The following is a 16,352-nucleotide window of genomic DNA, read 5'->3' as shown; positions in this document are numbered from 1 at the left end:
TGATTTCCACCATCAGACTAGCCATTGGCTCCCCATGGGGTTGGGGACAGAAAATTAGTGGCAACCTTCTCTCTTGTTGTGTATTGAAATGAGGTACAAATGATCTAAAAAGTACTAACAGACCTGGAAAGTTTTCTTTTTTTATTGCAACATCCCTCAGTTTCCTGCATGGTGGTGTGGTGGTTAGCACTCTCACCTCACAGTGACAAAACTCTGGTTCCAATCCCAACTGGCACTTTTGTTGTGTGAAATTGCACGTTCTTTCAGCACTCGTGAGGGTTTTCTCCGTGGACGCACGAATCATCCGCAAGCTCAGGGTCTTGTTCTTATTGAAGCCCAGGGGAAGAAGCGGGCACTCGTTCAGACCGTCATAGTTAGAACAAAACCAGAAATTCACCATCAAAGTGGCAATTCCTGCATAATTTATGTTGCCAAATGTGTGATCTATGAGTTCCACAAAGTTATGTTTGTGGTCCTTCTGCTTGTGTACTGTTCTGAACCTGAATGGAAACATCAAGTAAATATCTTTATTGCCTTTGTCCAGTAAGAACATATATGCTAATAAGGTTTTGTCAAGACCAGGCAACCTTTTAGCCAGAACTATTCTGTTGGATTCCTTCTACAGTCCAAAAACATGCTTCATAGGTTAATTTGTGTCTCTAAATTGTCCTTAGGTGTGAATCTTAGAGTTTATGTGGTTGAACGGCCCTGTGGCGCTGGGATAGGCTCCAGCATCTCATTGACCCCGAAAGGGATCCAGATTCTAATGCTGTTGAAGTTTCTTACAGCAGAGACATAGCTTGTGTTAGACAGGAAGTTGCTTTGTCTTTAATTAAAGACCCACCTTAACATTTACATGACAAAGTATGAAATTGCAAAACTTCAAGCAGAGGAAATATGATTTTAATAAAGATGTAAACAAGGTTAATGCATTTAATGTTTCATGTAATACATACTACAATAAGCCAAACAAAATAAGCACAGCATATTAAAACATTATGGTGCTATTGGTGAGCTGCAGAAGTAACTTTAACCACCAAAACAGAAAATGTGAACTTGAAAAACCTTTCAGGACTAAGCGGTAACCTGTCATTTGCATAATGGAACAGTGCAGTTGCATTAGTAGGCAGCAGAACATAAGTCACAATAATGATTAGGTGCAGCTGACAGATACAGCTCCTCGAGGACAGCTCAACAATATGAAAAGCTTTGTTATGCATCAGTGTTTTTACCTAAAGTTACAGGCAGAAAATGCAGGGTGGGTGAGGGTATTGTTGTGACTGCGTGATACACATCAGCAAGAAATCTCACATTCCTTTAAATAGAAAAATTATGTTTCTAAATCACTTTTATTTACATGTGTGAGAAACCAGTCAGTCTCAGAACAAGATGCTGCAGAAAGTTGCTTAAATTTGCAGTTGGGGTTTGGGGCAAAGGGCCACTTTGACAGAATAGTTACATTATATAGTTATAAAAGTGACTATAATACAATAATTAACAAAAAAAGTTCTGGTCACCTATCTTAAATCCTTTTGCTTCATCATTTGGACAAAAACAACTGGTAAGAGGTGAACTTTCTCTCTGAACTGATGCTTTATTCAACCCATCGGGACGATGGGCATATACCTATATGTCGCTTTGTATTGCAGAATCTTTGCTTCAGCAGTGGTGCGGCCCCTTGTCATGGTAACGTGACAAGGCGCCGCACTATGTAACAAATAGTCTGCTTTTTGTGAAAAAGCTATCCAAATCAGAAAATAAACAAGCATTAAGGACTTAAAACTGGCATAAGCAGGTTAATGGGCTTCGAAGTATGCATTATCACTATCGCTTCGCGTCGGATGGTTCAGGATTCCCCGGCGTGCGTTAAAAAGTGATAAGGCATACTTCGCCGGCCATTAACCCTAACATAGTGGATCATTAAATGGTAGTTATTTAGTTTAGTAGCCTTGTAGTAGAGTGTCTGCGCTAAGACTGGAAGGTTGTGAGTTTAAACCTAGGCCAATCATACCAAAGACCTAAAAAATAGGAGCTAGTTGCCTCCCTTCTTGACACTCAGCATTAAGGGGTTTAGGCCACCAAATGGTTCTCGAGCACGGCTGTGTCTGGAGCTCACCTCTCCCCCAAGGAATGGGTCAGATGCGGAGAACAATTTTCACACACCTAGGCACAGGACAACTATTGGGACTTTAACTTGTTTATTTATGCTACAACTAACATAAAAAAAGAATTTTAAACCTATTAAATCCAACAAAGAGTTAAAAGCAATCATTTTTATAATTCAAAGCCATTACTGATTAATAATTAAAGGTAACCACACTGTCCAAAAAAGAACATACATTTGGCTAAAATATATTTACAGTATAGTACACACCCTAAGGCAGGGGTGGGCATTTATTTTAACTCGCGGGCCAAATTGGGATCTAAAATTTGATAGAAGGGCCGGACCATGAGCAGATGGGTGGAGTGAGAATGATATAACATGGACTGTAGATGAAAACATTTGGTTTGAAAATGATATTCTAAAACAGAATATTCTAGAGTTTTTAGTTTAAAACTTTTGTTCCCATTTTAGATCCTTTTTTTTATTGTGAAGCCCTTTTGTACCTTCAAGGATTTGTAAAGTGCTATATGAATATCATTCATTCATGATCCTTTTAATGAAATAAATAACATTATTTATGAAATAAAACAATGACCAAATAACACTCAATGATTTTCAAAGACAAAAATTCAAGAAAAATATACTGATGCATTTAAAAACAAAAACAATAAATAGTCGATCCTCTCCCATCATAATCCTAATAAAGACTTTCAGAGACTTTGTTTTTATGTTACTGGTCCAGCCCACTTGAGATCAGACGGGTTGAATGTGGCCCCCGAACCAAAATGAGTTTGACACCCCTACTCTAAAGAATGAGCTAAACCGGGAGAGATGAACTGCGATGTAGAAAGGAAAGACTGTCCTCTGTTCTATTTGTTTTTCAGGAATCAGCATCAGCCCTTTAACACCAGAGCTCCTGTGTTGACATTTATGGGACTATTGTAACTCTTTAACCAATTTTACAGTTAATGAAAGTCCCACCAATTTTCCAATAGACAAAGTGGATTTGCGACAACATACAACACCTAACGTTTGAAATTTGCTACATAACGACGCAAAGTCAATAAAAAAAGCTGCTTTTCTATACATGAGAATCAGCTAATTTGCGTTGGTTGAGTAAAGGGTTGAAGAGTAACCAAATCTCAAAGAGTGTGTTTTGTGTAGGTTTCGCCAGGCATATGTTTTTTGTTAAAAGGATAACAGTTTCATGAGTAAAATGGTTCATTTGTATAGCTGCCATTTTTCCTACCTTCACTAGCGAAGGAGTCTACATCGCAGTTCATCTTTCCCGGTTTAACTCATTCTTTTACAGCGATTATGCAGCATTTTTTAAACAGCGCAACCTGTTCTGTGTCCTGATTGGCTGGAGACCTTGTCAATCCATCTCCACAGTTTGTGCCTTGTCTCCTGTACAGAAACGTGGAGCTCTTCAGATCAGAAATCTGTGATCAATCAGATCTTTGTTTTCATTCTAAGATCCTCGACCTAATTTCTAGGAATGTATGAGACTTTAAACAAGAGAAAAGGGTGAAAATGTTCATGTCTGTGAGGAGTTTTACTGCCATTACGTCTGTAATCAGACTCCGTGGATTTCACCCATCATCACGGGTTATTTTTAGAACGTAACTCCTGCAATAAACCAGGGAACTCTGCTGGTGAAAAGGTAACGCAGATATATGCATAGCTGCAGCAGGAAATATACAAATATGCTTTTTCTTTATTAATGGATGAGAAACAGACGTGCAGAACTCAGCCCAGCAGCGCAAACTGAGACGTGAGGAGCTGCAGCCCTCTGAAAGTGTTTATTAGGATTATGATGGGAGAGGATTGACTATTTATTGTTTTTTTGTTTTTAAATGTATCAGTATATTTTTCCTAAATTTTTGTCTTTGAAAATCATTAAGTGTTATTTGGTCATTGTTTTATTTCATAAATAATGTTATTTATTTCATTAAAAGGATCATGAATGAATGATATTCATATAGCACTTTACAAATCCTTGAAGGTACAAAAGGGCTTCACAATAAAAAAGAGATCTAAAATGGGAACAAATGTTTTAAACTAAAAACTCTAGAATATTCTGTTTTAGAATATAAATTTCAATCCAAATGTTTTCATCTACATTCCATGTTATATCATTCTCACTCCACGCATCTGCTCCTGGTCTGGTCCTTCTATCGAAATTTAGAACCCAATGGGGCCCGCGGGTTATAATAAGTGCCCATCCCTGGTCTAAGAGAAGGGATGCCCAGTTTAGTTTAGTCTGTTTAATTTAGTTTAGCAATCAGCTATTGAACTCTGACTTTATGTTCTTTATGATTCAGGTTTATTTCACAATCACCGCCATGAAGCCTATAGAGATGACTATTGTTGTAAATGTTGGACTATATAAATAAAATTGAATTAAAATGAATATTGAGGAACTTTTAAAAATCTCATATTATGTTGATTTTGACAGTCAGAGAAAGCTTGACATAACTGAAATTTAAACTCAGTCAAAAATTTCACATTTACTCACAAACTACATCTCGAAAAAAACAAAAACAAAAGCATAATCTTGACAAGGCAATGTCCTAAATAACTTCTATAGGGTCGGGTTAGTAGGATTGCCTCAAGTTTCAAAAGTTCTAAAAAACCTACAACATCTTTCCACATTTTTAAAGGCACCAACACTAAAAAAATGTCTGCCTTTTTCTTAGTAACATAATATTATATTGCTTTTAACTATTTTAACTCTTTTTTGTTTTATTAAAAAGTGGAACATTGGATCAATTAACAAAAGCTCTGTAATTTGTTACATATAAAATTATTAGTTTTCATCTCATTGAAATATTGAGTTAATATTTTACGGAACTCAAAATAAGAGAAGAAACTAATATTTTTAAATTTAAAACAATACAGAACTTCGGTTATTTGATCCAATGTTTCACTTATGTTTTTCTGCAATTAAAGCAAAGGGGCTTGTAAAGCCTGTATTCTCAAGAGATTGAAATGAGGATTACAGAATTTTAAAATACAGACTGTAAAGAACAGTTTTGACAGGAGTTCTATTAAAAAAAGCTGTTAGTTAAACTGGGGAAAACGTGGCAAGCACTCCTAGGTTTCTTATAATGCTTCCAAACAGACAATTTGTCTCAATGAAATGTAAGACAAGTCAAAGTTTTTTTGTTGACTCTTTCATCAAGAGGTTAGTTTATGTTTTTAGGATATAAGATTTTCCAGGATGTACTTAAAACTTTTGGAGTGCTTTCACATGTAGACAAATTAATAGAGATACTACCGACCACAACTCATTTCTATTATCTGCTGAAAGTACAATCACACCCTTCTTTTTTCAGTTCACACTGCAGTGCTTCTCTCATTCATTCTTGTACTTTGTGAATAGGTTGATCCAAAGATTCTTTCCTGTGGTATGTAGACCTTGATCATCTGACAAATCAAGCAGGGAGTTTTGGATATCAATCTCAACAGCTGCCTCCTGAACTTTTCCCCAACAAACACATATAAAATGGGATTCAGACAGCTGTGAGAGTAGGCAATGACTTCTGTGACTTGTAAAGCCAGTGTGATAGCTTTGCTGCTCTCACATCCCGTGTAGATCTGAAGGAGCTCCAGCCCTTTGACCATTGATGTAATGTTGTAGGGAACCCAGCAGCAGAAAAAAACAACAATCACTAGTATAACTACACGGATGGTTTGTTTTCTGGATGAGTGGCTGTCCAGCAGCTTCCAGATGATCTGTGAGTAGCAGTAAACCATGATGCAAAGAGGGACAAACAGACCCATTATGTTCATTTTGAAAATGCCAAAGATTCTCCAGAAGTGAGAGGAATCATCCTCACCAGCTCCAGAATCAGGATAAACAGAGAGGCAGTGGTGTCTGTCCCCCTCTTCCTGCTGTTTAATGAAGATCAGTTCAGGGAAAGAGGCCAAAAATCCAGCCGTCCATGTAACAGCAGCTGCAATCCTTCCGAAGAACAGTGTCCGTGCTTTCATAGCATAAACAGCGTGAACTATTGCCAAGTAGCGGTCAATGCTCATCAAACAGATGAAAAAAATTCCACTGTAAAAGACAACATTATAAACACCCAGGACAATCTTGCACATAGCATCTCCAAACAGCCACTGGTCCCTGGCTTGATATGCCAAGAAAGGGAGGGAGCACACCAGGAGGAGGTCAGCAATGGCCAGGTTCAACAAGCACATGTCAGTCATGCTGCGGAGTCGTGCTCCGCAAACAACGACCCAGATGACCAGAGAGTTTCCCAGCAGCCCCAGGAGGAAGAACATGATGTAGAGGCCAGGAATAAAATGAATCTTATGATAACTGCAGAAACCATAAGCAGTGATGTCATATATTGGGAATGTTCCGGTGACGGGCTCTGTTACGTTGCTGAAATAAAGCAAACCAGAAAAAAGTCAGTAGTGAAAAATGTAGACGCATCTATCATTTCTGTTCCTTCAATCTGTAATGACATTACATTTTCTTACAATCAAATGGCATACCAAAATAAGAGAAGGTGAATAAATAAAGCCTTTGCCCCTTTTTTGTTATCATAATGTTCTTGGGAATAAAAAAGGGGAAAAAAAATCGATACCTTCTGGAAATGTATTAATCTTGTTTATTTGTTAGTTAATTTGTCATGTTTTTCCTCGACCATTACTGAAAGGTTTAATTTGAAAGCAATCTGAGAATTTGCAGAAAATGGAAGTTTGGGCAAATAAAACAGAACGTTATCATCGACAGTAAAACTGATAAAACTTCAGTGGATTGTAAACCATTACAAAAATTTCACTTGTCGTCGTAGTTGTTTTTAAATCAATTCATGACTTTTTTAAATGGTTTTTTAATGATTTTTTTATGTTTTTGGACTTGCAATAATATCAAGAACACAATCCACTTAGTTGGTTAAAATTTGCTTTGACTTTTTGTCTTTTTAAGAAATGCTTGCGGCTTTAATTACATTTATTTTCACAAAGGAGCCAGCACAAATACAATCTTCTCATTTTAAGAAGGCATTGGAGCCAGGATTGTCTGTACCCACTGTTGTGGAATGGGGATGTGAATGTGGTGGGGCCGCGCCTGTGTGTGTAAGAGAGAGGAGAGAGCGCGTGCAGCGAGGTGGGAATGAGGGGGGCAGTGGGGGCGCGCATTTATGTTGTGTGTTAGGAGGAAGGAGAACGATAATAAAAGGTTTCCACCAGAATAAATGCTGTTGACTCTTGACTAACCCGCTCTCGAAAATCTGAGGGTCAGAATGGGGAAGTGAACCCCGAAGGAGGATCCAACCCGTGCTTCTGACCACGGTCCGAAAGGGAAAAAAGTCATCGCGGGGAAGGTCCAACACCAAGCTTGGCCATTTCGATGGAATTTTTTCCCAAAACTGCCCGGTTGCAATAAGAGCCCTGGAGTTTGGCCTGAATGGAGCTGTCACCCCAAATATGAATCCAATCGGTGACCTCACTTCCCTTCCACTGACTGGTCTCAGCAGCAGCATCTGCCATGGTTGATGTTTATGGTCTCGTTTCCGCCTACTTCAACGCAGAATGATGACGTTTGTAGCGTATCGATGACGTACGGGTCGGATTCATGTGGCCTGGCCATTCAGACGGAGGTCGCATTTCAAAAGATCGAATACGTATCGGATTCAAGACCACATACCCAAGTGGCCTGGGTCGCATAGGGGCCAAAAAATCGGAATTTGGTCGTTTCAGCCTGCGGTGTGAACGTAGTCTAAATTGTCCCTAGGTGTAAGTGTGAGAGTGAATATGTGTGTGATTGTGGTCCTGCGACAGACGGGCGAACAGTCCAGGGTGTCCCCTGCCTTCGCCCACAAGTGGCCGGGATAGGCTCCGGCAACCCCGTGACCCCGAAAGGGAACAAACGGAATAGAAAATGAATGAATGAATGTGGGAAGGGGAAAGAATGATGACACCTGTGCGATGTACAATGTCATGTGTGTCAAATTAACCCTTGTGCTATCTTAGATGACCCCACCCTTACTTTGACGTTTTATTCCTACCCTGACAAAGGTGGATAAAGGTGGAAGATTTCATGTAATCCATGGACACCAGTGAAGATCACAAATCATTGAAGAAAAAAGGTTCAGAGCACTGTCTAGTGGAGTCTAGATGACCCAACTCCCAACGTTAAAGTGCCAAGGATAGCACAAGGGTTACAGCAGATCGCCTTGTTTCATCTCTATTCCTACTTCATCGTATCGTTGTCACAATAATCATCCGCCACATCTTTTAGACTGATCCGTGAAATCATTGCCTGACGTGTATCTGCTCCTTAACGTTGAAAAGGTTGGGGACCACTGATGTATCTGACAGAATTACCAGATAAGGCCTTTTTTTTTTTTTTTAAATGGTAATTGTTTGCTGTAGATCTTATCTTGCATTTCATTCTCTGTGGGATAATGTTCTTGACACAAACCATAACCATATCTGAGAGGTTTTTTATTCAGACAAAACTAAACATGATGTGAAACTTAGATACATTTAAGATGTTCAAGTAAGTCTGAGCTCAGCAGTTCTCCCTGCTCTGTAGGCTAAAATGCTTTGTTGATGCCAGAAGTAACTCAAATAACCACTGGTTACAACCGAGGTCTGCAGAAGAGCATCTCTGAACGCTCAACACGTCCAACCTTGAGGAAGATGGACAACAGCAGCAGAAGACCACACCGGGTGTCAGCTAAGAACAGGAAACTGAAGCTACAGTTCACACAGGCTCATCAAAACTGGATAAAAGAAGATTGGAGAAGCGTTGCCTGGTCTGATGAGTCTCCATTTCTGCTGAGTGATTCGGATGGTAGGGTCAGAATTTGGTGTCAACAACATAAAAGAATGGATCTATCCTGCCTCGTATCAATGGTTCAGGCTGCTGGTGGTGGTCAAATGCTATGGGTTATTGGACATTTTGGGCCCCTTGGTACCAACAGAGCATGGTTGCAACACCACAGCCTACCTGAGTATTGTTGCTGTTATAAGGGCAGTTCTAAAGATAAAAGGGGTCCAACCCAGCACTAGCAAGTGTACCCAAGAAAGTGAGCGGTGAGTGTGTCTGTTCATGTAGCTGCCTTTGAACTTATGTGTTTGCAATTTTCTTTCATTCTGTCAAACAGCCTTGTAATTATCAGTGTTTAGCATCACCTGCCCTTTTAAAAACGGTATATCCAAAAGTGTTTAAGCAATTTATGTATATATGGCTTTTACTCTTACAATGCTATAACTAATTTATAGATAGGTTTTGCATAAGAAGAAAATACAAGATCTTCTAATCTGACTTGTAATCTGCATGTGTCTTAAAGTGAAAATGGTGTTGCTGCTGGGAGTTAAAACTATTATTTCTCAGATTAACCACAAAGTTCATAATTTTTCCACTGTTTGAAATGTCATTGAAACCCAGTAAAATCAGCTGAGCACTGATGTTGTTTAAATGCTTTTATTTTCAGACTGTGACATCTTCTTCACATTATTTTGGTGTTTAAATGTGTGTCCAATATGTTTAAAAGTGTATAAAAGAAAACTGTTAAAAGACAGGGTAAGTAGTAGTTCTACAGTACTTTAGTCTGTAAAATTTAAATTGTGATATTATGTGTAAAATTCATTAAAAAGAAAAGAACAAATAAACACCAAATATTTTTCTAGTAAAAGGACTCACATACCTATTGTAGCTGCCAGTGGAATTCATTTCTGGACCACAAGATACTCAGCAGTAAGTAATCTAAGGAGTCACAAAATCTGCTTCTGCTATGAGAAATGATAAAATATTATAGAGAAACCGTTATAAGAGATGCAATTAACCCCTCCCCAAACCAATGCTGGTTTTGCAAGGAGGGTAAATGTTTGGTGTAATCTGATGCTATAATTTCAATTGTTTCTGGCAATGAAAATACTCTAAAAACATATAGGCAAAAAGGCAATATTACTTATAGATGCTCTAATCAACTTTAAATGGATGTATTTTTTAAACAGTTTAATTATGGGTGAGCTCTCCATAAACCTGCTTTTGGTGCCAACTTTTATAACACCTTAAAAATTTAAAAAGGGTAAATTGTTTCTCTTAGTGAGTAATTATAGTTCACAGAATATAACACAAACAATTCTTTGTTGAATTATATATATGACAGAATTACCATAACAAGGCTGGTTTTGCTTTTTTAAACTGTAACTGTTTGCTGTAGATCTTATCTTGCATTTCAGTCTCTGTGGGATAATGTTCTTGACACAAACCATAACCATATCTGAGCGGTTTTTTGTTCAGTTAAAACTAAACATGATTTTTTTTTTCTTAAAAAAAACAACCTCACATTATTTCCATGTAAACTTACCCCCATTTGGAATAACCCTGACATTTTGATTAACAAAAACATGATTCATTTTGCTTCATGGAAGAACAAAGGAATCCAGCAGTTCCAGCATATAATTCAGAATAGAAAATTTATGTCCCTCTCAACGTTATCCTCAACCTATGGAATTAATATAAACAAATTTCTAGAATATCAGCAGCTTAAATCAGCTATAAGCACTAAATACTGCCTGACCCAAATAGACCTAGACCCTCCCCTTACAGTAACACATTTCATGGACCTTAAAAATCCCAAACTCACCTCCAAAATTTATAAGATGTTATCAGACATAGATGAAACCATTTACTTACCCATGACAAAATGGGAGTCTGAGCTATCATTGAATTTTAGTGATCAATTTTGGCTACAGATCTGTTTGAATGCCTTTAATATGACCAAAAGCCCTAATCTGCAACTTATTCAATACAAGATTCTCCACAGAACTCACTACACCGGACAGAGGTTATTTAAAATGGGTCTCAATCAGTCTGCTATATGCACACAGTGCATAGGTAACAACATAGACGACTATTTGTATTCCCTGTGGGTCTGTCCACCTGTCCAATCATTTTGGCGTAAGGTTTGTGAGGATTTATCAATCTGGTTTAATCATAAGATTCCTGCTTGCCCCAAATTCTGCTTATTAGGTGACCTGAATAACATCAACATGGAATCTAACAAGGCTTATATGGTTCTCACCGCTGTATGTATCGCAAAGAAAACTATCCTCCTAAACTGGAAATCTAAAAATAATCTTAGCATCAACCACTACAGAAACCTCATGTCAGAGCATATTAGTTTAGAGACAATGTCCTCCACAAAAAACCTGTCGGCTTCAGACTCTCCCTGGCTCCAGCTGGTTAGTCACATCACCTAGTAGGGGTGGGATGGTGATAGGTTGAGCCGGGTCCTGGCTGGTTGGGTGGGCCGGGGTGGGTTTGGGGGGATGGGCTCTGCCGGGCCTGTTGTTCTCCCGGCTCGGGGCTCTGGTTGCCTGGGTGGGGTGGTGGTGGGGGCGCACACTCTGCCGGCTACTTGGCAGGGAATCCTGGGCGGGTGCCTTCTGGGCGCAGGGTAGGCAGTGCGGCTTACCGGGAACGGCGGCCGGGTGCCGTGCTGGGTGGCTTGTCGCCGTGGCGGGGGCTGGGGGGGGGGCTTGGGGCTCTGGGGCCTGGGGTCGTCTGCCCATGGCCGGTGTTTCGCCCGTGGCCGGTAGTTGGCGCGTGGCCTGGCCCCCCGGGGGTCGACGCCGCAGTCACAGCAGGGGTTAATGGGTTCACTTGGGTGGGTTTATTTCATTATTATTATTATTATTATTATTATTATTATTATTATTATTATTATTATTATATTTATTTAATTTTTTTTTGGGGGGGGGGCTGGGGGGGCAGTGTGCTAGTCCTTAGGGGGGCCAGGGTATGAATGGTGGGGCTGGACCCCCTGCCCCTCCGTTCTGGCACCGGGACCCTTCCTTGCTGGCTGTCTCTCGGCGCCACGAGGCTCTGGCCTCCAACTGCGGCTGGCTTGCCGTTTCTGGCTGCCCGGCCCCTCTGGGAGGGGGGGCGCCTACCGCGGCCGGCTGGGGGGGCGGTCGCTCGGGGGAGCCTTCTCCCCCGGTTGTGCCCATCCGCCCGCTCCTCCCCGCTCTCACCCAAACAAATATTGCACACAGGCACATAGGGCCCCGGGATCTGGATGGGAGGGGTATGCTGGCGGGGCTCACTGGGGATGCCCCTCTCTGGGTTGTCGTTGGCACCCGCCCTCCTCCCCGCTTTTTACTTGCATATTAGACACTCTGATTCATCTAGGGCCTTGTGGAGAGGGTCTGGTGGAGGGGGGCACGGTGAAACATCCGTGCTCACCTTTCGCTGGCCCCCCCCACAATTTTAACTTCCTCTGTAGACACACACACTGCATGCTAGCAGCACACACACAGCAAATACACACAAGTCACAGAGGGAACCGGAGTGGGGGGCTTTGTGGCTTGGCAGCGGTGGAGCCCCCCACACTGGTGACCTCCTATTTTACCTGCAGCACACACACAGCACTCCCACACCTCCATACATGGGTGGGGTCGGGGGGGGGCGGCCGGTCTTCACCCGCCTGGTCCTCTCAGGGAGGCCGGGCTTATGGGTATCCTGTCGGCTGCGGGAAGGGTCGGGCATACGGCGCTGGGGGTCGGCCGGCTGGGGGGGGGGGGGGTTACTGCGTGGCGGCGGGGGTAGGGAGGGTAACCAGATGATTGTGAGTATGTGTGTGTGAGTGCATGAGTAGGACGGACCTGGGGGCTGGCTCGCTGGGACCCTCTGGGGCTTTCCCTCCCCATCACAGAGAGGGGAGGGCAATGAGAGGGTTGGGTAGGGGGGCTCAGATATTATGGCAGGGGGGGGGGGGTGTAGTGCGTAGGGTTTTAGGGTTATGGGGGGTGGCTGTGGGTGCGTGGCGATCCCTGGGTTGCTAAGGTCGCGTGCCTGGGCTGGCTAGCGGAGACGGGGCGCCGGTCGGGTGGTGGCCGGCTCATGGGTTCCGGGGGCCCTGGCTTCGTCCCTGGCCTTTGTCTCGGTGTCCGGCGCCCGGTGGCCCCCATGGCTGCCGCCTGGTACGGCTAAGCGCTCCTGTCTTGTGGCCTGGGGGCCGGACACTGGGTTCGCTTGTGCCTCTGGGCATTGGGGGGGCCCCTGCAAGGGGGCCCTCTCTGTGCCTGGCTGGTGGGGTGGGCGGTCCCCTCCTCCTCCCCTCCCGGGCTGCCTGGGTCCGGATGCTGGGGGGGCTTCTGGCCTGGGGGGCTCTCCTCCCCTCTCCTGGTCTGGCTGGTCTGGCTAGGTAGGATCTGGCTCCCTTTATGAACACACGGTTCACGTCGGCAGCATGCATGTATCTCCACCCCCACGTGCACGTGCACACTGCCACACTGCTCCATGTCTGCTTCATCCCTCCTCCTTACCTACAGTGTATTGATGGACAGATTTTTTTCGCTCATCTTAGTGTCAGATTTTCACTTTTTATGTAACATTCGTCTTTCCAGCAGATCTGGTATAATTGTTACAGCTTAAAATAATAACTTATTCAAATCAGTGCTTGTATCCCCCACCTTTTCACCTTTCTTCCTTTTACTCTCTTCCACCCTCCCCTCACATTCTTCCCCTCTCCCTCCCCACACACACTAAATGTAACAAATAAATAAAAAATAATACGACAAAAAGGGGTTTATACAAATCTACACTATAGTTTCTTGAAGCTATATAACCTCTTTTTGTGATAGTAAAACCTGTCCAACACAAAAAGCCTTCAGCTCTAATCTGTTTGCTCAGCTGTTGGACAGAACAAGTTAAAAAAAAAAAACTAAACATGATGTGAAATTTAGTGCTTTTGGTTTGTAATTTGAGAAGAAATAAGACACAAAAACAATCTGATTTGATTAAAGTGATACATTTAAGATGTTCAAGTTAGTTTGAGGTCAGTAGTTTACCTAATTCCCACCCAAATCACCACCCCTTTCACTTATGTGCTTGATTGTTGTGTTTAAGACATGGGCTCCTTTTGTCTTCTGGGGTGGGTTTTGCATTGTTCTTTCAACTTTTAGTCCTGACTATTTCATTTGAATGGTAATCAATCCAACTTTTCTCTACTCTGGGGGCAGTGCTCTAGTGTTCATGGCTCAGATCCCAAGACAATTTGTGGTTTGTTCAAACATAACTTTTTACTTCTGCTAAGTTGTCCATCCATCTATCTTCAGAACCTGCATAATCCCTCTCAGGGTCATGGGGCTGCTGGAGCCTATGCCACCTACGGTTGGGTTGAAGGCAGAGTATACCTTTATCAGGTTGCCAGTCTGTTACAGGGTCATACACACTCTCACATACACACTTAAGCACAATTTAACAACGTATCATGTTTTTTGGACTGTGGGAGGAAGCCGGAGTGCCAGGAGAAAACTGCTGTTTCTTTCTTTTTTTTCTTTTCTTAGAGAACTAAGCCATCCGGAGCCCATGTCCTGACTTGGAAAAAATAAAATATATCTTTTTACCAAAAATAATATCTTGTTCCCATTAAACAATATTCCGTTCCCACGAGATAATATTCCATTCCCACAAAATACTAATTCGTTCCAACGAAATAATTAATTAGTGCGAACAAAATGAGCGAACATGGTCGCGTTTCAGGCAGACTACTCTAGCAGTGTTTCACTCGGTTACTGCCCTAGAGGGGTTCAGTTAATCAATTCACCTGTTCAGCGTCCTATTTAAGTCCACGTGGGCAGTTGTTCATTCTCTTCCTTTACCGCAAGCGCTGTGTTCGTCGTCGGTCCTCCATGCTCGCCATTTCTCCTTCTCACTTTCTCGATGTCATGGTCTTCCCCCCGTTCTTCTTCGGGTTTGATGGTTCCCCTTCTTCAGATGTGGGGGCATCCTTCTCCCCTTCTTTTTCGGCGATTTCGGAGGCGTTGCAGCTCGCTTGTCATTCGGGGCGGCAGCGTCCGGCGTCTCAGGCAAGCGCGTCTGCGGGGGGAGCGTCCTGTGGTGTGCAGGTTGTGGGTCGGTCTGCGTCGTCCTGGTGTTGTTTTGGGGTTGTGGGGTCTTTTTCCGTGGTTATGACGGCTGGCGGTCCTCGCCTGGACGGGTTTCTTATGCTGGCTGCAAATTGTTGTGGTTTTTGGCATAACTTCTGTTGCTGTGTGTTGTTTGGGAGCCGGACGTGAATTTGGCCATCATTCTGTGCTGGCTTTGTTGTGGTGGGTCTCTGTTTTGTTTGTTTTCTGTTAAAGCTGTGTACATTCAATAGTTTAGCCTGCATTTGGATTGGTCTGTCTATGGACCTGTCACATCTGTGGACATTTTACTTGTGAGTGGTCTCTTTATGCAGCATCTGTGGCTCCTTTCTCATTTTATTTTGCTTGGTCCGGAAACAGTGATCCTCGTGTCATCACGACTGCATGTTGTCTGTTCTGCTCCACCGTTTCTTCCTTGAGGCTGACTGGTTTGTGGACAGCCACCCCGCTTTATATTCCCAGGGAGTCCATCCCTAGCCTTCAGGGATCTAACATCAGCCCCATTATGAATATGTCAGTTTTATATGTGGCCCTGTCTTCTCAACCTATCAGATATTTTGTTATTTTCTCTCTCTGGTTGATATAGGGATTTCTGGCTGGTTTGTGGGGGGGCTTTATGATGGGCTCTTTCCAGGGCCCCATTTTTCCGTTTGAGAGTCAGCCCTAAGGTGGCCACTCGAAGTTTTCACGTTTGACGCGATTATGTGAGAACTATCGGCGCTCGCGGTTCATCCATTTTGGGCATCAGCAGCCTAATTCCTCATGATCCTTACGGTTTTCTTTTTTGCACTTCGGCTGACCTTGCCATCTCCATGAATAATTCCACCGGACGCAGTGCATGGCTGGGGAGGCTCATGTTGCTGATTTTCTCACTGTTCTGCCTCTCCATCCCTCCCAGTGCCGTCTCCTGGCTTAGGTGGCACTCGAAGTGTTATGTATCAGTTTACCTTTCGGCTGTCGTATCAGTCATGCTTTTTGATTTCATTTCTCGGAAACCCTGTGCTGGACTTGGTGTAATTCTATGGGCTCCCCTTTGTTTTGCATCTTCTTAATGTTTTCTCGGTGTTCTATTTTCCTCCTAGTCACCGGTCTTTTACGACTCCGTGGTCGCGACTCGTTTTTCAAATCTGTATAAATAAGAATTTGTCGCTGTTGGGCCACCTGAATTTTGCTATGTGCATTTTCCCCAAGTTCTTCCGTTCATCATGTTTTCTTGTTCTGGGTGGTTCAGTCCTGGACCTCTGTGTGCCTTGTTCTGGATGTTTCTGTCTTGCTTTTCTGGTCTCTAATTTTTGATGCTTGGAGTGGTTTTGTTGTGACGATGACGGCTTCAGGTCTTCGGTCT

General features: G+C 42.6%; 1 protein-coding gene across 1 annotated transcript; it reads right to left on the bottom strand.

Annotated features, from left to right (window-relative positions):
* Positions 1-5,022: 5,022 nt before the first annotated feature.
* Positions 5,023-15,896, bottom strand: LOC101164340 (C-C chemokine receptor type 5-like). Its single transcript, XM_020710558.1, has 2 exons — positions 15,808-15,896; positions 5,023-6,497 (listed from the first exon to the last, which is right to left on the bottom strand). The coding sequence occupies exons 1-2, from the start codon at positions 15,894-15,896 to the stop codon at positions 5,444-5,446; spliced, it is 1,143 nt and encodes a 380-aa protein (XP_020566217.1). The 3' UTR covers positions 5,023-5,443.
* Positions 15,897-16,352: the final 456 nt, after the last annotated feature.

Source organism: Oryzias latipes, chromosome 16 (genome assembly GCF_002234675.1).
Source record: "Oryzias latipes chromosome 16, ASM223467v1".
NCBI lineage: Eukaryota > Metazoa > Chordata > Actinopteri > Beloniformes > Adrianichthyidae > Oryzias > Oryzias latipes.
This window is presented reverse-complemented; position numbering and strand designations above follow the sequence as displayed.